This window comes from Acanthamoeba castellanii (genome assembly GCF_000313135.1).
Source record: "Acanthamoeba castellanii str. Neff unplaced genomic scaffold scf7180000084603, whole genome shotgun sequence".
NCBI lineage: Eukaryota > Discosea > Longamoebia > Acanthamoebidae > Acanthamoeba > Acanthamoeba castellanii.
In genome coordinates this window covers 148102-169607 of record NW_004457654.1, presented here as the reverse complement: position 1 = coordinate 169607, position 21506 = coordinate 148102, and the positions used below count along the sequence as shown (strand labels likewise).

Below are 21506 nucleotides of genomic sequence, written 5' to 3'. Positions count from 1 at the left end.
GGTCCCATCCATCTCCTTTGCCTCAGCCCGCCCTCTGTGTCGCAACGACCGCATCGATCTTTCCTCCTCATTGATACAGCCCTGCCATTACGTCGAGTGCTCTTTTAATTTCTTCGATTTCGCGCCCGCGGGCGGTTGAGGAGAGGAATGGAAGATGAGGCCACTCCCGATGGACGCACAAAAGATGATTTTCACGTCATCGAAGAAGGAGGAATCAACAATGGAGAGGATGATGGCAGTTCGGGTTCTTCCTCTGATTCTGAAGAGGACGATAATGGAAGCGACAGCGATTCTTCATCTTCCTCATCTTCCTCATCCACGAATACCTCGGACGACGAGTCTTCTTCCTCCTCCTCCTCTTCCTCCTCCTCTTCTTCATCCTCAGACTCAGACGATGACGATTCATCCACCGCGGAAGATGGAGGTGGCGACGATGGAGGCGAAGGCAATCCCTATGCCATGTCTGACCTCCTGCCCTCGTCCATGCCCGTCAAGGTGTACCCCAGCCTCAACGGCCGCGACGCCACCGTGGCCCAGCTCGAGACCCGCACGGCGCGCATGAACTGGGCCGCCCAGCTCAACGAGACCGACAGCCCTCGCGCGCCGCCGGCCGCCGCCACGCAGGCTGACCCCGCCACAGCCCCCATCGGCAGCGGCTTTCCCATGAACTGGAACGAGAGTACGTCGCGACAGCATGCTGCGTCGTTGTGGCGGTGGTGTCTGGCGTGTGGTGGCTGACGTGTTGTTTGTTTGTTTGGTTGCAACGAGCAGAGTTTCAGGCCATCCTGGACAAGGCCGAGAACACAGCGGAGGCGCGGCTGTGCAAGTACCGCGAGCTCTCCGCCCTGGCTCACGACTTTGTGCACGCCTCCAAGACCTACGGCAAGATCATTGTCCAGGAGAGCTTCCTCCCGCGCGCCTACAAGACGATCAAGCCCGGTACTCTCCTCCTTTGCCTCGATCCCCTTCTTATGACACACACCAACGGCCGTGAACTGCGCGTGCTGCCGCCGAGATCGCGTTCTTCTGACGGTTCCGGTTTTTAATTTGGCGTTTTCTGACCTATCGCATTCAAACGTTTTATTTGCCTTGTGGCTGTGTGACGTCAGCCGACCACTTGGGCGGGCAAGCCGGCGGAGAAAAGTACATCTACCACGGCATCATCTTCAAGTTCGCCACCGACTGGAAGGGTCTGTACCGCGGCGACCAATATGCCGCCAAGTCTGCCGGTATATACAGCGTGTCCCTCTCTCTTTTCCCCCTCTTCGGCACCTCTGTTCTGCCTTCGCCCTTACCATCTACTCCGCGCAATGGGATGTGCCGATAGGTCACGAGTTGAAGAGTCTCATGCGATTTTATGGCCTGGTGCCGGGGCTGCGCATTCCGCTCATGTCGCTCATCGACTATCGCGGCTTCCGTCTGGTGGCCATGAGCATCCTTCCCATCGGTACCTTTTCCCCGCACTTGGCCGCTCCACTCCACTGCGCTGTATTGTATATCGATAGATCCTAACCCACGTGCGTGCAGAGAACGACACATTGGTCTATGGTTCCAACGACTACGGGCAGCATGTGTGGGCCATGAACGAACGTTTCAACAAGATCATGGCTGTCGCTGGCCGCAAACTGAAACTCAAGGGTGCGTGCCTACTCCGTCTGTTAGCGTGGCTGATCATTTGCAATCCACTCACGACCTATTCGCCATAATTCAGGGCACGTGGCCGGCTTCCCTGAAGAAGCGTACAAACAAGAGTTTATTTATGGTCCTGCCGACATTGAGGGTGCGTCTATTGTTTGTTTTCTATATTGAGTAGATAGAGGTTTTTTTTCAATTTATTTATATTTAAATGTTTATCACAGGGCACATCGGCAAGGACGGGCGTAACTACGTCATCGATCTGGCGCGCGTGTGCCCGCCCGTGGCCAAGCACGTGACCTACACAGTGACCGACCGGGAGTACACCGAGGTCATGATGGCCGGCGTGAACACCTCCGGCAGCTGCAAAAAGGCCAAGAAGGCGCGGCGGAAGGACTTCAAGCCTCCACCACCGCTGCCCGTCCACCTCTACCGCCTCTTCCGTCCCGAATTCCTCGCCAGGTTCTCGAGACCTCCCCCACCCACATCTTCTCATTCATCTTCAACCACCCTCTCGCCCAATGTCTGACCCTCCTTCTCCTATGTGCGTACAGCTACGGACGCCCGCTGTCTTCCGATGCGTTCAGCGGCTTCGGCGGCCACGACTCGGCGATCCACAACCGCGAAATCGAAGAAGCCACGATCCATCTGGAAAGCGTGGTCGTCACCAAGTTTTCGGCCTGGCTGGAGGACAACGAGCCCGGCACCACCTCCGACGATCACTCCCTCAGTCAGCTCATGCACCGCAACGGTACCGTCGTCAACACCACTCACCCGAGGGTTCCTCCAAGCTTTGGTGCACCAGCTCTCTCTCACACTGACGGCCTTCTTCGTTTAGGCATCAACGTTCGTTATCTGGGTGTGCTGTATCACCTCGCGAAGCGCTCCATGGTGAAGAAAGCCATCTTCAGAGAGATATGTGTCCGCGTGATCAAGAATGCGCTGCGTGAGCGGCTGCGACAAGTATCATCCCCCTCTTCGTTTGCTTTCCCTCAACTGTGTCACTCCGCTTGTTAACACAAGACCTTTCCACGCTGTCTCTGCGCAGAAAATGCGAACACTCGGGGCCACGATAGCCGAGGAACCCTATCGGGTGCTGGTGATGGAGTTCTTGAACATGGTGCTCGGCCGAGTCGAAGGCCCGCCCAGCAAGGAGGAGACTTCGGCCCACTTCTGGCACGTTGAGCTCAAGCAGTCCATTCTCAAGGACTTCATGGTACACTCCCCTTCGCCCCCCCCCACCACACAGCAGATTAATATATATATATATATATATAAATTCGCTCACATGCCATGACGTGCGCAGTGGTTGGAGGGCAGGTCCTACGCAGCTAAGCACGTGCCGACCGCCGCGGCCGCGAGCGAGGGAGACGACCCCACGGTGCTGTTCCTGATGCTCCTGCAGCACGCGCGCGAGGTGTGCCAGCTGTTCGGGCGAATGAAGCAGCTCTGCGGCTTCGATATCACCGAGCGCGCCCAGACCGAGCTCCACCGCAAGGGTGCCGCCTTCGAGTTGGTACGTGTAGCTTCTCTCTCTCTCTTCCCCTCGCGGTCACCCGAGCTCAACGCGTGCTTGTGCAGGTCTACCCGGATATCAAGAAGGTGAGCGTGCGGGTGCGCAACATGAACATGATCCTCCTCGCCGAGGCATCGACTCTGCACCTTCAGTCTGTACAGCAGTGGTCCAGGGAGCAGGGTACTTGATCCCCCTTTCGGCTTTACAATTGCGGTTTTGCTGACGTGGGGCTGTTCCCTGGCCTCGCGTGCGCAGGCGGCTCGATGCAAATCGAAGTGAAGATGGGCGTGGGAAGCTTCATCAAGGACCCCAAGGGCCGATATACTGGGGGCAAGGCCGAGAGGCTCTTCCAGCTGGCCATGACCAAATACGAAAAGGTGCCCTCTTGTGTTTCTTCTTCTTTTTCTCAAAGTCGTCATTCTTATTTCGTTTTTCTTTTACAGGCGATCGAAGCCACGCCGGACAACGTCGAGATCATGAAGCGTTACGGAGACGCCCTCATCACCCAGGCCCAGCTCACCGGACCCAACCTGGTGGCCCACGGCCTGTGCGAAATGGGTACGCATGCCACACATTCCACCGCGCCCAACGGGTCCTTGCGACTCAATAGACTGACTTTGCCACCCTTCTCCCCCTCCCCCGCCCAGCGCTGCGCATGTACAGACTGGCCATGGACGACTCGGCCGAGCAGGAGGGAGCACAGAGGGAAGCGATCCAGCGCGAAAAGGAGGCCAAGGAGGTGCACGACGACAGTGCAGCCGCGGCCTCGGACAAGAACCGCCGGTTCTCGCGCTGCACGACTTCTGACCTCCTGCGATCGCTCGACGAGGAGGACAAGCGCACGCGCGGCCTGGGCAACGAGGACGACGAGCAGACCGAAGCCGCCGCCGCCGCCCAGACCGAGCGGGACCAGATCAAGGACGACGCGTGGAAGTACAATGGCCTGATCGAGCTCACGGCCTGGCTGGAGCGAACCATGAGCGAGCGCCGGGCGAGTCGCTTCGGCAACCGTCAGCTGCGGCTCAAGTTCATCGCCATCCTGCGCGAGTGCTACGGGCTGCTCACCAAGACGGTGTGCAAGAACGACGAGAACGAGCACATGGTGTGGCTCAAGTGGGGCCTCCTGCTGCTCGAGGAGGCCCGGCAGCTCAAGCGCAAGGAGGACTTCATGAAGCTCGACTACACTGCCAAGCGCGACGCCGCGCAGGAGACCTCCACCTCCCTCTACGCCAAGAGCGGCAGCTACTTCCGACGCGCGCTTATCGCCGCCCGCCGGCGCAAGTGGAAGAAGGAGAGCGAGCTGGCCCGGGCCAGGCGCAGCATGAACTCCTCCTTTGGCCATGCCGGCCCCGGGCGCGCCTCGGGCCAGCCCGCCAAGCGCGGGCTCTCGCTGGCGTTCGACCGGGGACGAAGGGGCAGCACCAGCAGCGCCGGCAGCGGCAGGGACTCGGAGGACGACGAGGACGACGAGCTGGCCGCCATCCACCGCGCCTATGGCCCGGTGCTTGGGTGGATGGAAAACGGGCTCCTCCTGGACGACCACGAGCTCGCGCAGATCATGGAGCTCAAGCAGAAGAGCCCCACTCTCGAGGAGATTCACTCCGAGTACGTGTGTGGTGGGGTGCGTGTGGTGCGTGTGGCGAGGGTGAAGTCTGACGCACAGATGCGGTGGTGCAGGTGGTGCGGTACACCGTTGACGGATCGTGTGCTTTCGATCCTGCTGCGATTGGCCAATGTCAAGACCCTGCATCTGGTCAACTGCGACCGTATCACGGACATGCCGTTCACGTCGTCCATGATCCAAAAGCTGAAGACGCTCCAGCACAGCGGCGAACGTGAGCGCGTTGTCGAGACCCGACTCGCGGCCGAGGCCCAGCGACGCGGTTGCGTCACCGAGCGAACCCGTGCCGGCACCGATGGCGAGCTGCGGCCGCGCAGCCTCAACCACGACCGAGGGCGCCGCACCACCGAGATCAGCACGTCGGCGCCTTTGATCGCCCACCTCATCACCACCACCGGGGGTAGTACCGACGATGAGAGCGAGCCCGCCAAGTCGCTGTCGGCCTCCATGCGGCCCACGCGCACCGTGCGCAACATATTCAAGCACGACAAGCGGCCGTCGCTGGCCAGCGACGCCAAGCCCGCCAAGCCGTCGGCCGACGACGACCCATCGAAGCCCAAGAGCCCGCGCGGTAACGAGACTCCGCGCACCGACAAGGGCGACTTCAAGGAGGCCCGCGAGGCCAACAAGATCCGGCGCGAGGGCTCGGGCAAGATCATCCGCCGATCCGACGAGCGGCAACAACACAAGGAACGAGCAGAGCAGCACGACGAGGCGGCCTCGCTGCTGCTGACCCCCACCACCGCGACGCAGAGGGAAGAGCGCAAGCGGCACCGCCGGAGTCGGAGCTTCAACGACCTCGGCGACATCTCGCTGCTCCACAAGCTGCTGGCCGCGCGTGAGGGCGGGAGCCCCGCGGCCTCACCGCCGACGGGCAGCGAGACCGCCCGGCCGGCCCCGCGGTCGCCCACCCTGCGGCCCTCCATCCCGCGCCTCACGCTGCCCATGCTCGGCAGCAGCAGCAGCAGTAGCAGCAGCAGCGGCAACCAGCCCAAGCCCGAACCAGTCCCAGCCGCCGCGACGCCGTCATCAGGGGAGCCCGCGGTGCCGAGCCCACGACAGATGGGCGCCTGCCCGGCGCCCATCACGGCCCTGCCGGCGCGGCTCATTCCCAAGACCGTGTCAGGCACCTTCACCCCGGTGTCGACGTCGCCGCTGCTGCCGCGCAAGTCGATGGACGTGAGCGCCGAGACGCGCATCTCGTTCACGTTTGAGGACACTGCGCTCAGTTCGTCGTCGCCGCTCATCGAGACGCGGTCGAACCGCGTCGGCCGTAAGCGCAGCACTACCATGAGCGGACCCTCGCCGCCGCCCTCGCCATCGCGCCGAAACAGCGACTCCACGCCCGTCCACAACAGCTTAGATGCCGAGAATCCACCACCGCTCGGCCGCTCGCCCTCTTTCGAGTTCAAGTTCGACGACCCCTCCACTGGTACGCTTAGTTAAGCCCCTTTCGGTCTTACTGTGTGTGTCGTGTCGTGTGCGCGTGGCGTACGCACACCACTCGCTCACAACGCGTTGCTTGTCAATCGAATGTAGGATTGCCGTCATCTACGGCCTCGCTCACCATTCTGCACATCGAGAACTGCCCCAACATCTCGGACGTGATCATTCGTCGCTGTACGTGTTTGTCTGTGCGCGTCAATCCCCCGCACCTCTCCGGTGTTGCTGACGTCAGCCCGTCTTTCGTTGCTGTTGTTGTGTCGTTCGTTCCCGCTGCAGGGGTGGAGGCTTGCACGGGCCTGCGCGTGCTCAACCTGACCAAGACGCAAATCTTCTCGGAGCCCGTGGTGGTGGTCCAGCCGCAGCCCGGCCCCGTCTCCTACGCGTCGGCACGGCATCTGCGAACGAAGCTGCCCTTCGGCCAGGACAAGAGCCCGTCGCTCGCGTCGCAGCCGTCGTCCCTCGCCGTCGCCCTGGCCCTCGCCTCCCCCGGCCCCGCCGCCGCCGGGTCGTCTGCCGTGTCAGCCTCGCCCCCGGCCTCGCCCAAGTCCCCGCGCGACGGCCTCTCGCCCAGCACGTCGCCCCCGCCGTCGCCCTCGTCGTCGCCCTCGCCCTCGGGCATCGGCGGCCAGGTCGACCTGCAGCGCCCGACCAGCAGCCACAGCAGCGTGTCGTCGGCCATCACGTCCATGCTCTCGCCCCGCTTCGGCAACCGCGGCGGCGGCGGGGGTGGTGGAAGTGGTGGCGGGGCCGGCGACCGCGCGGCCCAGCAGCAGGCCACGTTCCTGCGGGGCACCGCGCTGCTCTCGTTCGCGCCCAACTTCGCGCACCTCACGGAGCTCAACCTGTCCTACAGCCACCACATCGGCGACGAGAACAAGCTGCTGTTCATCAACCTCGGCAAGAAGCTCATCCACCTGCGCACCCTGGACCTCTCGTGGAGCCGCATCACCGACATCAACCTCAAGCACCTCCTGCGCTCGTGCCTGGGCGACGAGGGCTCCGGGTCGCGCGACAGCATTGACAGCACACCGAGCGGCGGCGGCCTGCTGGGGCCCAGCCGCAGCAAGGAGGGCAGCGAGCTGAGCTCGACCTCGACCCCCTCCGCCGGCACCGGCGCCTCAGTCTCCGCCTCGTCGTCGTCGTCGTCGTTGGGCCTCCTTGTGCGGGCCGAGGGCTCAGTTGGCGACGAGAGCGACGGCGGCCAGGCCGACTCGGAGGACAGCGAGGACAGCAAGGACAGCAATAACAGCAGCTCGCTCAACCGAAGCAAGATCCGCAAGCGCGTGCGGGCCAAGCTCAAGACCAGCAACGGCGACTACTACGGCAAGCAGCAGTCGCTGGTTGGGGCTGCTGACCTGCGCGGCGAGTCGCTGGTCGAGCGCGAGCGGCGGGGCAGCAAGGAGTCGATCGACCGCGGCACCGCGCGGGAGGGCAGCCTCACGTACCTCAACCTCACGCGCTGCCTGCGGCTCACCGAGAAGGCCATCAAGCACATCACCAAGCGCGGCGTCAGCCTCCAGACCCTCGTGCTCAGCGGCGCCAGCGACTGCGTCACCGACCGGTACCATCATTCCTCGTGCATTCCTCACCACATTCCTTGCACATTCCTTACAGCTGACGTGGCAGGTCGCTGGAGTGGATCGGGGACTCGCTGTCGAATCTGACCAAGCTCGACATCAGCAACTGCCACGAGGTGTCGACGGTGGCGCCGCTGATCATCAACCGGCGGCGCAGCGTGGTGGTGGACGGCGTGGGCCGCGACGTGTCGAAGAAGGAGAACGAGCGCAAGCGGGGCCTCAAGAAGCAGGAGCGGAAGGAGGAGAAGGAGCGCGAGAAGGAGGAGAAGCGCGAAAAGAAGCGCGAGAAGGAGGAGGAGAAGGAGGAGAAGAAGCGGAAGAAGCGCATGTTCATCAAGCGCCGCGCCGACAAGAAGCGCGACAACAACAGCAAGGAGAGTGGCAAGCCCGAGGGCGTGGAGCAACAACTGATGAGCGACAACTCGACCGACATCGACACCGTGCTCGAGCGCGAGGTGGTGCGGGTGAGCATCGGCAGCGGCGGCGGTGACGAGAAGGACGCGGAGAAGGTCAAGGAGAAGGTCAAAGAGGTGAAGATCAAGGAAAAGGAAAAAGAGAAAGAGAAGGAGCGGGAAAAGGAGAGGGAAAAGGAGAGGGAGACGGTGGCGATGCTCGAGGAGGCGTTGACGCCGTCGTTCGGCTGCCCGAAGCTGGTCGATCTCAACCTCTTCGCCTGCAACAAGCTCACCGGGAAGGGCGAAGAAATCGCACGAGTCGCCAAGTCCAGGTCGGGCCTGCAGTCGATATCGCTGTACCAGACCGACCACACGGACAAGGTCATTCGTTCGTTCGCCAAGAACTGCCCCTCGCTCCGCTTCATTCGAGTCTCCCATTGCGATGACATCAGTACGTTACACACACGACACACACACACACACACACACACACACGGCGCACACACAACACACACGTGGCGAATGCTGATGTGCGGAGCCTTCGCTTTATGCAGGTGATGTGGCGATCAACGCGCTGGCGCTTAATTGCACCGAGCTGGAGAGCTTCATTCTGCTTTCGTGTCCCGCCGTCACGGCGTCGTCCATCCACTCGCTGGCCGTGACCTGCACCGCGCTCAAGCATCTGTGCCTCAACGCCAACAACAACATCAACGACTACGTGCTCCAGACCATCTGCTGGAACTGCCGGTAAGCGTGCGGTTGTGTGTGTGTGTGTGTGTGGTGTGTGTGTGTGTGTGTGTGTGTGTGTGTGTGTGTGTGTGTGTGTGTGTGCACTGCTGACGCAGGGGTGCGTGTCGCTGCAGGTCACTGGAGCATCTGTCGTTGTGGAAGAACGAGCGAATCAGCGACGATGCGTTCGATTTCACCGAGCGAGAGGAGGAGGAGAAGCAGAAGCGGCGGATGGAGGAGAAGCGCGAGAAGGACCTCGAGCGTGAGATCGCCGACCTGTCCCTGCAGCAGCAGCGCAAGGTCAAGAAGCAGCAGCAGCGATCCGACGCCGCCAAGAAGCGAGTTGCGGCGGCGGCGGCGGACGACGACGAGGAAGAGATGGGCGCGGAGAAGGACGGCGACGGTGCCGAGCTGCAGCTCGAGGACGCTGTGTCGGTCGATCCCAAGGCCGTCGAGCGCAAGAACCGGCGCGCCTTGCGGAAGGAGAAGAGTCGGATCATGCTCGTGCGCAGCTCGTCCACGCTGCTCTACCAGATCATGCGCGAGGGCGCCATCACTCTCCAGCACACCCAGCAGCAGCAGCAGCAGCAGCAACTATCGGCGTCGTCGTCAACTTCACCGTCATCACAGTCGCAGCAGGCGGACGAGTCGAAGGAGGTGGCGAAGAGTCCCTCGCACTCGCCCGTGTCGCCGAGGGCGAACAGCGGCAGCAAGGTGGTGAGCGGCAAGAGCAAGTCCGAGAACACGAGCCCCGGCAAGGGGACGAAGGTGGCGATCAAGAAGAAGGACAAGAAGCGGCGCAAGGCCGGCATCGCGGCGTCGGCCGGCATGGTGGAGACGCGGACGCACTACCAGGACAACGAGTCGCCGCCGCGGCTCCGCCTGTCCTCCTTCTCGGCCGAGACCCTGCCCACCCTCCAGGTGGCCTCCTCGCCTGAGCCCGAAACGCCCATGCCCTCCGTCGCCTCCACGCCGACCGCCGCGGCCGCCGTACGACCAGTCCTGCCCCCGGCCCTCTACAACCTCAAGAGCCTCTGCCTCAAGAACTGTCCTAAGGTCCGCACACGCCCACATGACCGCACACGCGCCACCGCACACGCACACGCACCACCGCACGCGCACGAATTGGTGGAAGGCTAACCTTTCCACATTCGCTGATGTGTGACATACACGCAGATCACGGACCGGACGCTGGACATGCTGTGGCAGCGATGCCCCCACTTGCAGCGGCTGAACGTGACGCACTGCCCGCTCCTGTCCAACCAGAAGCTGATGTGGCTGCAGGAGGTCTACGTCCACATCGACATCGTGTGCAACGACCGCAGTCAGCTCAAGGGCGTGCGAGGCAGCGGCGGTCCCTGGAACTTCCAGGGCTTCTCCTACTAGTGGCTCACACTCTCTACTCTCTACTCTATCCTTCACTCCGTCTTCGTTCTATTCTCCCACCACCCGTTCCATTTTTGTGGCGAGGCCGGAGCGCTCTGTGTAATGTACACCCAACTCTCTCTCCATCGCTGCCTTTGTTTGGATCTTTTCGCAGGAAGGCGGTCACTCACCCGCTCACTTCACAACTCGAACTCAACTCTTTGAGAGCCATTGCCGCTGGAGTACCTTCCCCCCCCATTTGATAAACGGAATTGCTCCGTCACAGCGCAAGATGTCGAGGATGCCATGGTACACGAGCCGGGTCAAGATGGCGAGAAGGGTGGGAGGCAACACATTAGTCACCCAAGTTGCATCCGTCGGGGCGCTTTCCTACAAGCACAAGACCATGACGGAAAGTGGTTCAGCCTCCTCTCCACATGATTTCCCTGCGCACTCGGGTGGGTATTGAATGTTGCCTTTGGTCTCCACGATGAAAGCGGCCACTGCTCCTGCTTGGGCGGTGGATATGGAGGCAGGCTCGGGGCCTGGATCGACTGAAGTTTGACAGGTTGTGGGCTAGGTAATCCGATGGTTGTCTCTGCCAGGATGTCGAACATCAACACATCTTTCTGGATCGGAGCCCCTTGAGCAGGTCGTCAGCGAGGAGGGATGCACTCTACACTCTCACCGAGGCGGAATGCGAAACGCTGCTCAACTCTTACGGCCTGTCGGCAGGCCCTGACGAAAGGCACCCTCTCAAGAGAGTAAGCGGAGCTGTATTATGACAGAGAACATGAGCCGACAATGGCGATTCTCTCTTTGATGCTCGCTCGCTTCGTCTCCTGCCTGTTCGCGAGGCTCAGAGAAGGGTCATGTGCCTTCGCGCTGACGAAGAGCTCTTGGCCGAACTTTTCAGCGCGACATCGCCGATGCGCACCAGGTTCGTTGTTGTCGTCTTGCGGTTGGTGAAGCGGGTCGAGCTTGGGCCAGCCGTTGGTTTGAAGGGTTGGCCCTTGCGCTCGGGAGCCGTCGGGGCGTCGTCCCGGTTCGCGAGGACAAGGCGGCCAACGAACTCGTGGAACTGGCTTGTGTGATCGAGCGGGTTGTAGTCGCACACGGCCACCTTTTACGTCGTACATAATTCGCATTAGGAGAGTAAAGATAGAGGGGGGCAGACGATTGGCCGCGCGAGGGTACCTTGTTGAGATGCTGATCCATCTCTGTGAGCATCTTCTGTTGTACTGACTCGGCTTGCGAAAGGGTTCTGGCGGGGGGCGGCAGGTACTGCTCTCGCGTCATGACGCTCTGGTGGGCACTTTTAGCTGGGGAACGAGAGCATTTCTCTGCTGGGCAAGGAGGGTCGGTACCCGCAGGAGAAACGACGGATCAGCGCTGAGCTGGTTGGGCAGCAGAATGAACAAACTGAGGAGTGGCGACATAGCATGCGGGTAGCCTCGAGCCTTGAGCAGCAGGCCTTGATTCTGCGAAGGAGAATGCATAAGTGATAAGTCGAGAGGAGTAATAACAAACAAGCAGTGAGACTTGGACCTTGGTTAGCAGAAGGCGCCACAACGCTACGAACTGCTGGCTGTTCACCTTGATCGTCTCCCACTCTAATTCGGCATCGCTGGACGGTGTCACGATAGAAGGCTGGGTAGGTGGGGGCGAAGATATAAGTGTCTTAAGTAGGGCCAAAGCGAATAAGAATCGGGGGCGTACTTCTCCGTAGAGCAGGCTTTCGCTCAATGTCTGAAGTTCGACTCGCTTGACCACCATTAGTAGGGTGCCGCCGGACAAGAGCTGTGCATGGTCTTCGGTCCTGGCTCTGAAGACGGAATCGCCCAGCGCATAGGTTTGGATGACCTCGGCTTTACCGAGAGGTGCCTTCTTATGGTGGCACAGATGCATCATCTCGGCGGGTGCCTTGCAGCACGAGCAGATCTGATGCACCCGGAAGTGTCGATGAGCCAAGTGAACCTACTTCAAGCGGACGTAGAGCAAAAGCTGGAGGAGTACCTGAGCTTGAGCTAATCTCGCATCGAGCATGGCTCGATGAACTTCACATCGAAGCTGCGTATCATCGCTTGAGGGAGCGCAACTGTCCTTCTCGCTTGAAGGAAACCAAAGCGTCGCCGTGGTCCGGCGCGGCGTTGCCCAGCACTTGAACATCTTGCGCATAGCGAACTCCTCTGTGCGCGCACTGAGTCAAAAGCCTCCCTCACAACCACTCGATAGGGGTACCATTATCGGTGCGAGTGATGCTACAGTTTGGCCAGCTTCGAAGGAAGAGAGCCTGTGTTGCAGTCGCTGTGAGCAACAAAGATCTTGCGACACAGCACCCATGCGCTGCGTACCAGTTCGGCGAGCTCGTTGTTCGTGCGGACAACGCCTTCCTCGCTGTGGTGTAGGTCTTCCTGTTCGAAAGAAGACATACACACGAACTCCACGGGTGTATCATCCTCTGCGAGCACCTGGCGCATACCTGCAGCTTAGCTAGAGTGCGTACGATTGTCCAGCTCGTCCAGTTTAAGTAGGCGCGCACCTTGAGAACCTCTTCAAAACGCTGCGAGACAGCCGGGCAGCCCCGGGTGATGTATGAAATCTTGACCTCCAACGCGCGTAGCGCTTTAGGGGTCTTCTTGAGTTGCTGCTCGATGTGTCAAGCTTGTAAGTCACAAAGTCAAGTGCGTAGGCATATGCATAGCATATCCACGTACCTGCATGTAGTGGGAAGCCAGCTCCAAGGCATCATCTGGTCGGGCAAAGGGCAAACGTTAGTGAAAGGGCGCCACAGGGCAGGAGCATTGGAGAAGTACCTCCGCTGCGTGGGGGCGTGTCAGCTACCGAACCGGGTCGTGCGCTCAGCTTCAACTTGGCCAAAGCCTCGATGGCTTGGCGGCAGACCGCCAGCTTGAACTTTTGTGGCTTGAGTAGCGCCTGCACAGCGCGGGTTATTGATGAGGGTGGTGCCGCATAAGTCATTACGTATGTTGTCGTACCTGAGCAGGCTCATCCCTAGATGTGGCGACAATGAGGGATAGGAAGTAGGCTGATGACGAGGGTGTACTGTCATGTGTTGCAGCAATGTAGTGCGCCAGCTCGCGCAGGCATCGGACGGTGCTGTCCCTGAAGGCTTGCATTGATTCTAGAGCCAGACCTTGCTCGTCTTCGTCTACCACCAGGTCAAGCACGACGAAGCGGACCTGCTTCATGTTGCTCCTACACGCGACACAAGAGAAAACCGAATAAAAAGAAATATTTCTTGTCGGAAATGGTGTCGACATAAGAGGATTGATGAAGATGGGGAGCAAGAAGGCGATGGATAGATTACTGCCGATTTACGGGGGCGGAAGCGTACCACGCGTTTTTCAACAAGCGGAAAGCATGCAGGGAGTGTTTGTCCGTGACGCTTTGTATGGCGTGGGCGACAACACTACGGCGAAGCAGCTGCGTAAGGCATTCGATGCGCAGGCCTTTGCCTGGTTTGCGGGCACCTACCACAACTTCCTCGCCATCTACTCCTCCTCATCGCGGCACCTCGAACGCCGAGCTGCTGCCCATATTGACAATCTCAGAAATCGCCGTTCACAACCGGTACCCTTCTTCCCTCCGTTCTACTTTCTTCGTTCCCTTCCAATCGGCCATGGTATGCCAGGGGTGGCGTGAGCTGTACATTGAACACAAGCGGCTGCTTCAAGACCGTGCATGGCAGCTGGACCGGCTGATGCTGGCCATCGACGCTGACGGGAGACGTGCGCTGGACGTGGCCCGGAGTCCTGATCAGGCCGAGGGTTCTCCGATGGCTCGAGTTGTAAAGGACGCCCTTCGGCGAGCAAGTGTTGGTACGCCCAGGCAGCTGGCCCCACTCTCTATTCCAGGCTGTAGAGCGAGTGGCTTACACTACTTCCGCAAAGACAGGCCCGATGAAACCTTCGATGGAGTGTTGTTAGGGTCACACACGTACATGACGCTGAAGAGTGCGGCGCAGTATGAGATCAAAGGCGTCCCCATCGCGCAACTTAACAATCAGCCGCTCAAGGTCAGATACAATGTGTTCCCGCCCACGAGGTACGTTTATCTTCAAAGGCTACATTCGTTCATGTCTCACCCTGCTCATCATGTCCCCACAGGAAAGACTACTTGTCCTTGTTTGCCAATGCACTGCAGAAGGGCAGCCCCCACTACCTTGCGCCTGGTGAAATGCGGCATTGCCTCGAGGTCGGCACGGGAACAGGAGTACTCAGCTTCATCCTGAGTGCGCCCCCCCTCTCTTTTTGTGTGCGGCATTCGTATTTCGTCTAACTTTATCGTTGATCCAGACGCGCACGGGGCGAAGAGAGTGACGGGGGTGGACATCAACGAAGATGCGGTTCTTAACGCGCAGGAGAACCGAGCACTTCTCGGAAAGAACGAGAGCGAGCTTGCGTTTGTGCGCGCCGACCTCTTCCCCGCTGCGACCGACAGTGATGCCAAGTACGATCTCCTGGTGTGCAATCCGCCATGGCTACCCATGCCAGTGGAGACTGCCGAGGCTTGTCCGCACAACCCTGGCACGGACGGCCTCATGGGTGGCGTGCTCGACCGAAGAGGAGACCTGCTTCCTGCGCTCTTCCGGGGCCTCACGGACCGGCTGTCATCGCGGGGTAGGCTCTGGCTCATCTACTCAGATCTCAGCATCAAGCTAGGCCTGCAAGACGAGGTAAACCGACCCTCTTTAAATCACAACGCCGAGTTTTTCAACTTGCTTACTTGCTCGTATTGTTGCAGTCGTGGCTCAAGCATCTCTGCGAGGCCAATGGGCTCCTGGTGCGCGCTCAGACCAGCATGCCGGCACGAGTGCGCCTTCACCCGCAAGATCCGTTCTATCAACTCAAGAAAGGGGAAGTGCTCACCCTGTACGAGATTGTGCCGAAACACTGAGCGGACAGCTCGGGTCTGTTGAGAAAGAAATGTTCATGTTTTCTTCGTTTTTTCCTTCTTTCTTGTGAGCGTTGCCACACAACGTGGGCCAGCAAGTGATTCAGAGCCTGCGAGGAGAGAAATCGCTTCGTGCGGCAAAGGATGGATTCCTCCTTTGCCTCATCAAAAGGCCTTGGCGGAGCATCCGACCGAATCACCCCTGTGCGAACCCCCCCCCCGAACTCCCGATTTAGTGGAGAATTAATGTGGGGTGGTTGTCTTGTGCGCAGGGGAAGGAGAAGGAGAAGGTGGTCGATGAGGCCACCACCTTGGAAGATGAAGATGAGGAAGTAGAGGAGAAGGAGACTGTGGAGGAGGAGCTCTTCCCAGAAGATCACGTAGGCTATCAAGAACCGCGAGTGGTGGCCATAAACCGACCAGATCTGAACATGCACTACAAGTTCAAGAACAACTACGTCAGCACCACCAAGTACAACGTAGACGCTCCCTTCCCCTTTTGCTTGCTCTTCGCCACACTGCGTGTGTGCGCGCAAGTTGAGTTGTGCTCACTCAAATGGGCTTGCCTCGCGCAGTTCTGGAACTTCATCCCCAAGAACCTGTTCGAGCAGTTTCGTAGGGTGGCCAACGTGTACTTCCTGATCATCGCCATCGTCACGCTCACTCCCACTTCGCCCGTCAAGCCTGGTGCTTTCCTTCTCGCTCTAGTGATCGTCCTGGGCGCCACCGCCATCAAGGAGGCCGTGGAAGATTGGGTAAGTTGCAAGCCGGCCGGCTTCTTACCACAGCGTACTCACGCGGCGTATGGTCCGAGCTCATCACCACCCATCGTGATATGTCCCCGTGTCGCCTCTAGAAACGATACCAGTCGGATCGACGCGTCAACTCGCGCCTGTGCGAAGTGCTGCGCAGGAAGGAAGATGGTGGGACAGACAAGTGGGAATACGTACGACAGACATTCCTTGCCACTACTACTCCTCGCGCAGAGTTGTTGAAGCTACTTACACTTGGGCCTCGGCAACACCCAGGTCGAGTGGGCGGACGTGGTCGTCGGCGATTTGGTGCGCGTGAAGAACTGGCAGCCGTTCCCGTCTGACCTGCTCCTCATCTCGAGCAGCAGCGCTGACGGCCAGTGTTACATTGAGACATCGAACCTGGACGGGTACACCTCTTTTCCCATCATTATTGTTATTATGGTTAAAATCAGATCCCGTTTTTGACTCGCTTCAACTTTCAATCGTCAGTGAAACAAACTTGAAGGTGAGGCAGGCCGTCAAGGAGACTACTGGCCTTACCTTGATGAAAGATCTGGCCGTGCTCAAAGGCACTCCCCACCAAATTGATGTGTATACATGATAACGTGTTAACACATACATTTGCTCTTTCTCTCAATTTCTTGCAGGCTACGTGGAGTGTGACGCGCCTAACGAAGACCTGTACAAGTTCGACGGCTCTCTTACGCTGGAGCTACAGGAGTCTCACGCACTGCAGGTGGCCCTCGACACCAACCAAGTGCTTCTCAGGGTACAATACATTCTCCACACGCGATGCCAGCACGGGGGAGCCTATGTGCTACATTCCTCATCAGCGTTCTCACGTCGGTTCAAAACCCCAACCTTTAGGGTTCGGTCTTGCGAAACACCGAGTGGATCATCGGCGTGGTTCTATACACGGGCCACCAGACCAAATACATGCTCTCCACCACGTACGCACAACCCGAGCGGCGTGGTGGGGGATTAGTGCTCAATGCTAACGCGCTGGAGGCTGCATCAGTGATCCTCCCTCGAAGCAGAGCCGGCTGGAGAAGCTGATGAACCGCTTGATTATCATTGTGTTGCTTGCGGAGCTTGGTATCGTCGTCGCCAGCGCCATCCTCGGCGCGATCTGGGAGGTGCATCCAAACTCCTTGCAGTGTTGCGTGAGCCCTAGACCGTGAACTGATCACTTTAACACGCACACACACACACACACACACACACACACACACACACACACTCACTCACAGCAAGCGAACGGAAAAGACATGTGGTTCCTGGAGTTGAAGCGGAACCTCTTCGTGCAGATCTTCGAAAACATGTTCACCTTCCTGGTGCTCTACTCGCCCATGGTGCCGATCTCGCTCTACGTTACCCTCGAATTTGTACGCGTGTTCCAGGCCGGCTTCATCGAATCCGATATCGCCATGTACCACGAGGAGACCAACACGCCCGCCTTGGCCAGGTGTGCCTTGCGTCCATGCGCCTCGTTAGTGTCTGATTGAATCTCACCATTGCTCTGCCCATGTGCAGGACGAGCAACCTCAACGAAGAGCTGGGTCAGATCGACTACGTGTTCTCCGACAAGACGGGCACCCTCACGTGCAACCAGATGGTGTTCCGCGTGTGCTCCATCGGCGGGACGATCTACGGAGAGATCCCGGACTTGTCCGCACCTTCGCCGTCTTCGTCTTCGTCGCTGTCTTCGTCTTCGTCAGGCGTCAAGGCCTTGGCGCCAAAGAAGTCGCGCGCCGAGCTGGTGGTGTCACACGACGCCGCCGTGCACTCGGACGGCGAGGAGGAGTTGGAGCTCGACGATCTCAGCCACAGGGAAGGTGGCCTAGGGGCGGGCGGGGGCGCGCTTACGAACGGCACCGGCAGCGTCGAAGCCGCGGGGGGCAGCGCCTCGGTACCTGGCTCGCGCGTGGCTCCCGTGAAGACGCCTGACATCGAATTCGACGATCCCACCATCTTCGAACACATAGACGATGGTACGTATGACACGACACGCAACACGCCGCAACACGCCGCAACGCAACACACTTGTTCTGAGCAAACAATTAATCTGCTGGCGTGTATTGGCTGCTGAGCAGAAGCCCACCCGAACAGCCATATGACTCGCGAGTTCTTCACGGTGCTGGCCGTGTGCCACTCGGTGATGCCCGAGCTGATCACCAAGACCAACCCGGCGGAGGAGCAGGCCCGGCTCAAGAAGCTGCGACAAAAGGCCAGGAAACAAAAGAAGGGCCTGTACCTGCGGCCGAAGAACTACAACAAGCTCGTCGAATCGGAGAGCAGCGGCACCGAATCGGACACCGAGGGCGAGAAGAACAGCGAAGAGGAAGCAGCCGAGGAGGCCTCGGCCGCCGAGGGTGCCGCACAAGGTATCTACGCAGCTCCCTCCTCGGGTGCATGTGAAAGTGAAGCGCTGATCGTTCATGCGTTGGTTCTTCGTGTGGCGCGTGCTGCAGGGCCAAAGGAAGTGCGGTACCAGGCTGCGTCACCCGACGAGAATGCGCTGGTGGCGGCAGCCAAGTATTTCGGCTTCTACTTCCACACGCGCGCCCACAACACAGTCACAGTAAATGTCATGGGCCAGGACCTTGACTTCGAGGTACTGAACGTCATGGAGTTCACCTCCAATCGGAAGCGCATGTCCGTGGTAGTCCGGTACGATATATACGCCCCCCCCCTAGTGACCAGTCTCCGCCGTGTGTGTGTGTGTGTTCCTCACACCTGCACGTGTGCGGCTGTTCGGTAATAGGACGCCGGACGGGCAATTCAAGCTATTTACGAAGGGAGCCGATAACGTCGTCTACGAACGACTGCGGAAGGGTGACCCGTCGGCTCAAGTCACGGAAAAGCATCTGCACCAGTACGTGTGACACCTCACCCCCCCCCCTCCTCCCCTCAAATGGACGTCTTTGTCTCACCACCCTGCTGGTCGTGCTCTCGTGTGTGGGCAACAACAGATTCGCTTGTGCGGGCCTACGCACGCTCTGTATAGCCGAGCGTGTGCTGGACCCGGTGCAGTACCGAGCATGGAACGCGCGCTTCCAGAAGGCCTCGCTGTCCTTCAACGGCCGCAAGACCAAGCTCGACCTCCTCGCCGAGGAGATCGAGGTCGACCTGGAGCTGCTGGGCGCGACCGGCATCGAAGACAAGCTGCAGGATGGGGTCCCCGACACCATCGAGTCGCTGCTCGAAGCGGGCATCAAGGTGTGGGTGCTGACCGGCGACAAGCGCGAGACTGCGATCAACGTGGGCAAGGCGTGCAACCTGCTCAAGAGCAACATGATCACGCTCGTCATATCGTCGGACACGAAGATCGCCACCAAGCAGAGGCTCGAGTACCTTCTGGGCCTCATCGCGGCCAACCGGTGGACGCAGCTGGCCAAGGAGCACGAGCGAGACGACCAGATGGTCCCCTCCACCGACGAGGGCGCCACTTCCAAGGACGCCGCCGCAGTCTGGACCAAGGGGCAGCCCAAGCCCAGCATCGCGCTCGTCATCGAAGGCCGCACCCTCGTCTACGCCCTCGAATACGATCTCAAGTTTGCGGTATTTTAGTCATGCACACGCACCACCGCACACGCACACACACACACCACCGCACACGCAATCTTCATCGAGGCGCTAACTCTTCCTCTCCTGTAATGTGAAGCTTCTGTCGCTGGCCCAGCAGTGCCACACGGTGGTGTGCTGCCGAACGACGCCGATGCAGAAGACGCTCATGGTGAAGCTGGTGAAGGACAGCGAGACGCCCGAGACCCTCACCCCCAAGGAGAAGATCCAGCTCGAGCTCCGCAAGACGGCCGGCTACCTGACCAACCGGAAGAAGGTGACCACGCTGGCCGTCGGCGACGGCGCCAACGACGTGCCCATGATCCAGGCGGCCCATGTCGGTATCGGCATCTCGGGCCGTGAGGGCATGCAGGCCGTCCTCGCCTCCGACTACGCCATTGCTCAGGTACTCTCCGGCCCTATCATGATGGATGGGCTCGGCCCACTCGCTCACCAGTTTCGCTTCGCTTCGGTTTGCTGTATTCGCGTGATGATGATGATGATGATGCCGGGTCATGCAGTTCCGATTCCTCAAGCGGCTCCTGTTCGTCCACGGCCGCTACTCGTACAAGCGGATGGCACTCCTCGTGCTCTACTTTTTCTACAAAAACATGCTCATCGCCCTCATCAACTTCTGGTGGTCCTTCTTCACCGGCTTCTCGGGCCAGGTACTCTATCGTTCTTGAGGATGATGACCCACGATGACGATGATGATGTTTCGTAATCCGTGACTCACACTTCTACTCTCTCAACCTTGCGCCAACGTATGTGCACAGACTGTGTGGGACAGCTACCTGGGCATCGGTTTCAATCTCATATTCACGTGCTTGCCGGTGGTCGTGTGCGCCGTGATGGACATGGACGTACCCATCAAGGCGCTCGACCGCTACCCTCGACTGTACCGGTGCGTTAACCCTCCGCAGCCCATACAATGATGGTGGTGCACTCGCCTCATGATATACCCCTCGTTTTGTTCTGTAGTGATGGTCAGCTGAACATATCCCTTCACACTGGTATCTTCATGCGATGGATGTTCATGGCCGTACGCCACCTCCTTCCCTCTACGACCAAGGGACACACACACTCACACACGCACACAACACAATGCTGAACTGTTTCATGCGACTCGCTCGTTGCAGGTGCTGTCATCGTTCCTCATCACGACCATCAGCATAGCGGTGTTCAACGCGGCATCAGTGTATGGCCTGGTGCTCGGCTTGTGGGACGTCAACACGGTCATCTACACCGGCACCGTACTGGTGGCCAACCTGCGACTAGCCCTCGCATCCAGGCACGTCATTGCGCCTCCCTCTCTCTCTCTCTCTCTCTCTTAAGTCCTTCTTTCATCGCCCAAAGGCTGACTCTCCTATCACTTCACCATATGCAGCATGTGGACCAAGATCCACCACGTCGTGATGTGGTCCAGCATAATCTCATGGTTTGTCGTCGCCTCCATCTACTGTTCCAAAGTGGCTCTCTACCTCGCTCCCGGTACTAGCCAGCACACACACGAACAGCTTTTTAGAAGATTTCGACCGGCTCGAGAAGCAGCTCGACGTACTGACGCTGTGCTCCGCGTGTCGTGGTCCAGACATGTTCTGGGTGATATTCAACCTCTTCTCGGTGCCCACGTTCTGGTTTGTTATGCCCATCCTCTGCCTCGTATGCCTCCTGCCCGACATCGTGTGGGACTTGTACGCCACCCCCTCCCCCCCGCCCGTGCGCGATGTTGGCTGACTTCGTTGTCTCGTCTCTGTCAGTGTGATGCGGACGTACTTCCCGTCCAACTACCAGGTGGTCCAGGAGATCTACCGAGCCGAGGAGGAGGAACGTAAGAAGCGCCTGGCCGCACCCCAGCTCACTCTGGAAGAGACCGCCTAGACGAGTCCTTCTCTCGCCTCCTCTCTGTCTCCACCCCTTCTCCTCTTCTCTTCGCTTCTGCCGGTTTGAAGAGACTCGTCGCATATTGAGTGCTTCGTGGTCTGT

At 59.5% G+C, this 21506-nt stretch overlaps 6 protein-coding genes across 6 annotated transcripts; 4 read left to right on the top strand and 2 right to left on the bottom strand.

Annotated features, from left to right (window-relative positions):
- Window positions 1-147: 147 nt before the first annotated feature.
- On the top strand, window positions 148-10305 carry ACA1_068320 (leucine rich repeat domain containing protein; the record flags this gene model as incomplete). The annotated part of the gene is made up of 22 exons (XM_004352724.1): window positions 148-679; window positions 772-939; window positions 1110-1229; window positions 1328-1447; window positions 1528-1638; window positions 1712-1780; window positions 1860-2097; window positions 2190-2386; window positions 2474-2598; window positions 2684-2851; window positions 2942-3151; window positions 3217-3331; window positions 3407-3528; window positions 3595-3709; window positions 3799-4756; window positions 4829-6204; window positions 6312-6386; window positions 6495-7779; window positions 7845-8641; window positions 8745-8937; window positions 9054-9975; window positions 10096-10305. 22 exons carry the CDS (start codon window positions 148-150, stop codon window positions 10303-10305), a joined length of 8226 nt encoding a protein of 2741 aa, XP_004352776.1.
- Window positions 10306-11143: 838 nt separating this feature from the next.
- ACA1_068310 (uncharacterized protein) lies at window positions 11144-12195 on the bottom strand (the record flags this gene model as incomplete). Its single annotated transcript, XM_004352723.1, has 5 exons — window positions 11144-11407; window positions 11482-11589; window positions 11652-11765; window positions 11833-11934; window positions 12004-12195. 5 exons carry the CDS (start codon window positions 12193-12195, stop codon window positions 11144-11146), a joined length of 780 nt encoding a protein of 259 aa, XP_004352775.1.
- Window positions 12196-12361: 166 nt separating this feature from the next.
- Window positions 12362-13496, bottom strand: ACA1_068300 (uncharacterized protein; the record flags this gene model as incomplete). Its single annotated transcript, XM_004352722.1, has 6 exons — window positions 12362-12484; window positions 12639-12698; window positions 12791-12931; window positions 13002-13036; window positions 13134-13221; window positions 13284-13496. The coding sequence occupies 6 exons, from the start codon at window positions 13494-13496 to the stop codon at window positions 12362-12364; spliced, it is 660 nt and encodes a 219-aa protein (XP_004352774.1).
- A 172-nt stretch (window positions 13497-13668) lies between these two features.
- On the top strand, window positions 13669-14169 carry ACA1_068290 (uncharacterized protein; the record flags this gene model as incomplete). Its single annotated transcript, XM_004352721.1, is given in 3 exon segments — window positions 13669-13878; window positions 13940-14126; window positions 14141-14169. 3 exon segments carry the CDS (start codon window positions 13669-13671, stop codon window positions 14167-14169), a joined length of 426 nt encoding a protein of 141 aa, XP_004352773.1.
- Window positions 14170-14248: 79 nt separating this feature from the next.
- Window positions 14249-15204, top strand: ACA1_068280 (methyltransferase; the record flags this gene model as incomplete). Its single annotated transcript, XM_004352720.1, has 4 exons — window positions 14249-14352; window positions 14415-14539; window positions 14604-14983; window positions 15052-15204. The coding sequence occupies 4 exons, from the start codon at window positions 14249-14251 to the stop codon at window positions 15202-15204; spliced, it is 762 nt and encodes a 253-aa protein (XP_004352772.1).
- Window positions 15205-15345: 141 nt separating this feature from the next.
- ACA1_068270 (phospholipidtranslocating P-type ATPase) lies at window positions 15346-21401 on the top strand (the record flags this gene model as incomplete). Its single annotated transcript, XM_004352719.1, has 25 exons — window positions 15346-15405; window positions 15474-15680; window positions 15777-15888; window positions 15910-15956; window positions 16058-16147; window positions 16230-16363; window positions 16446-16515; window positions 16615-16725; window positions 16824-16906; window positions 16975-17092; window positions 17207-17421; window positions 17490-17865; window positions 17896-17947; window positions 18050-18340; window positions 18428-18626; window positions 18721-18831; window positions 18929-19517; window positions 19621-19926; window positions 20042-20188; window positions 20297-20424; window positions 20502-20562; window positions 20660-20773; window positions 20921-21011; window positions 21112-21214; window positions 21281-21401. 25 exons carry the CDS (start codon window positions 15346-15348, stop codon window positions 21399-21401), a joined length of 3936 nt encoding a protein of 1311 aa, XP_004352771.1.
- Window positions 21402-21506: the final 105 nt, after the last annotated feature.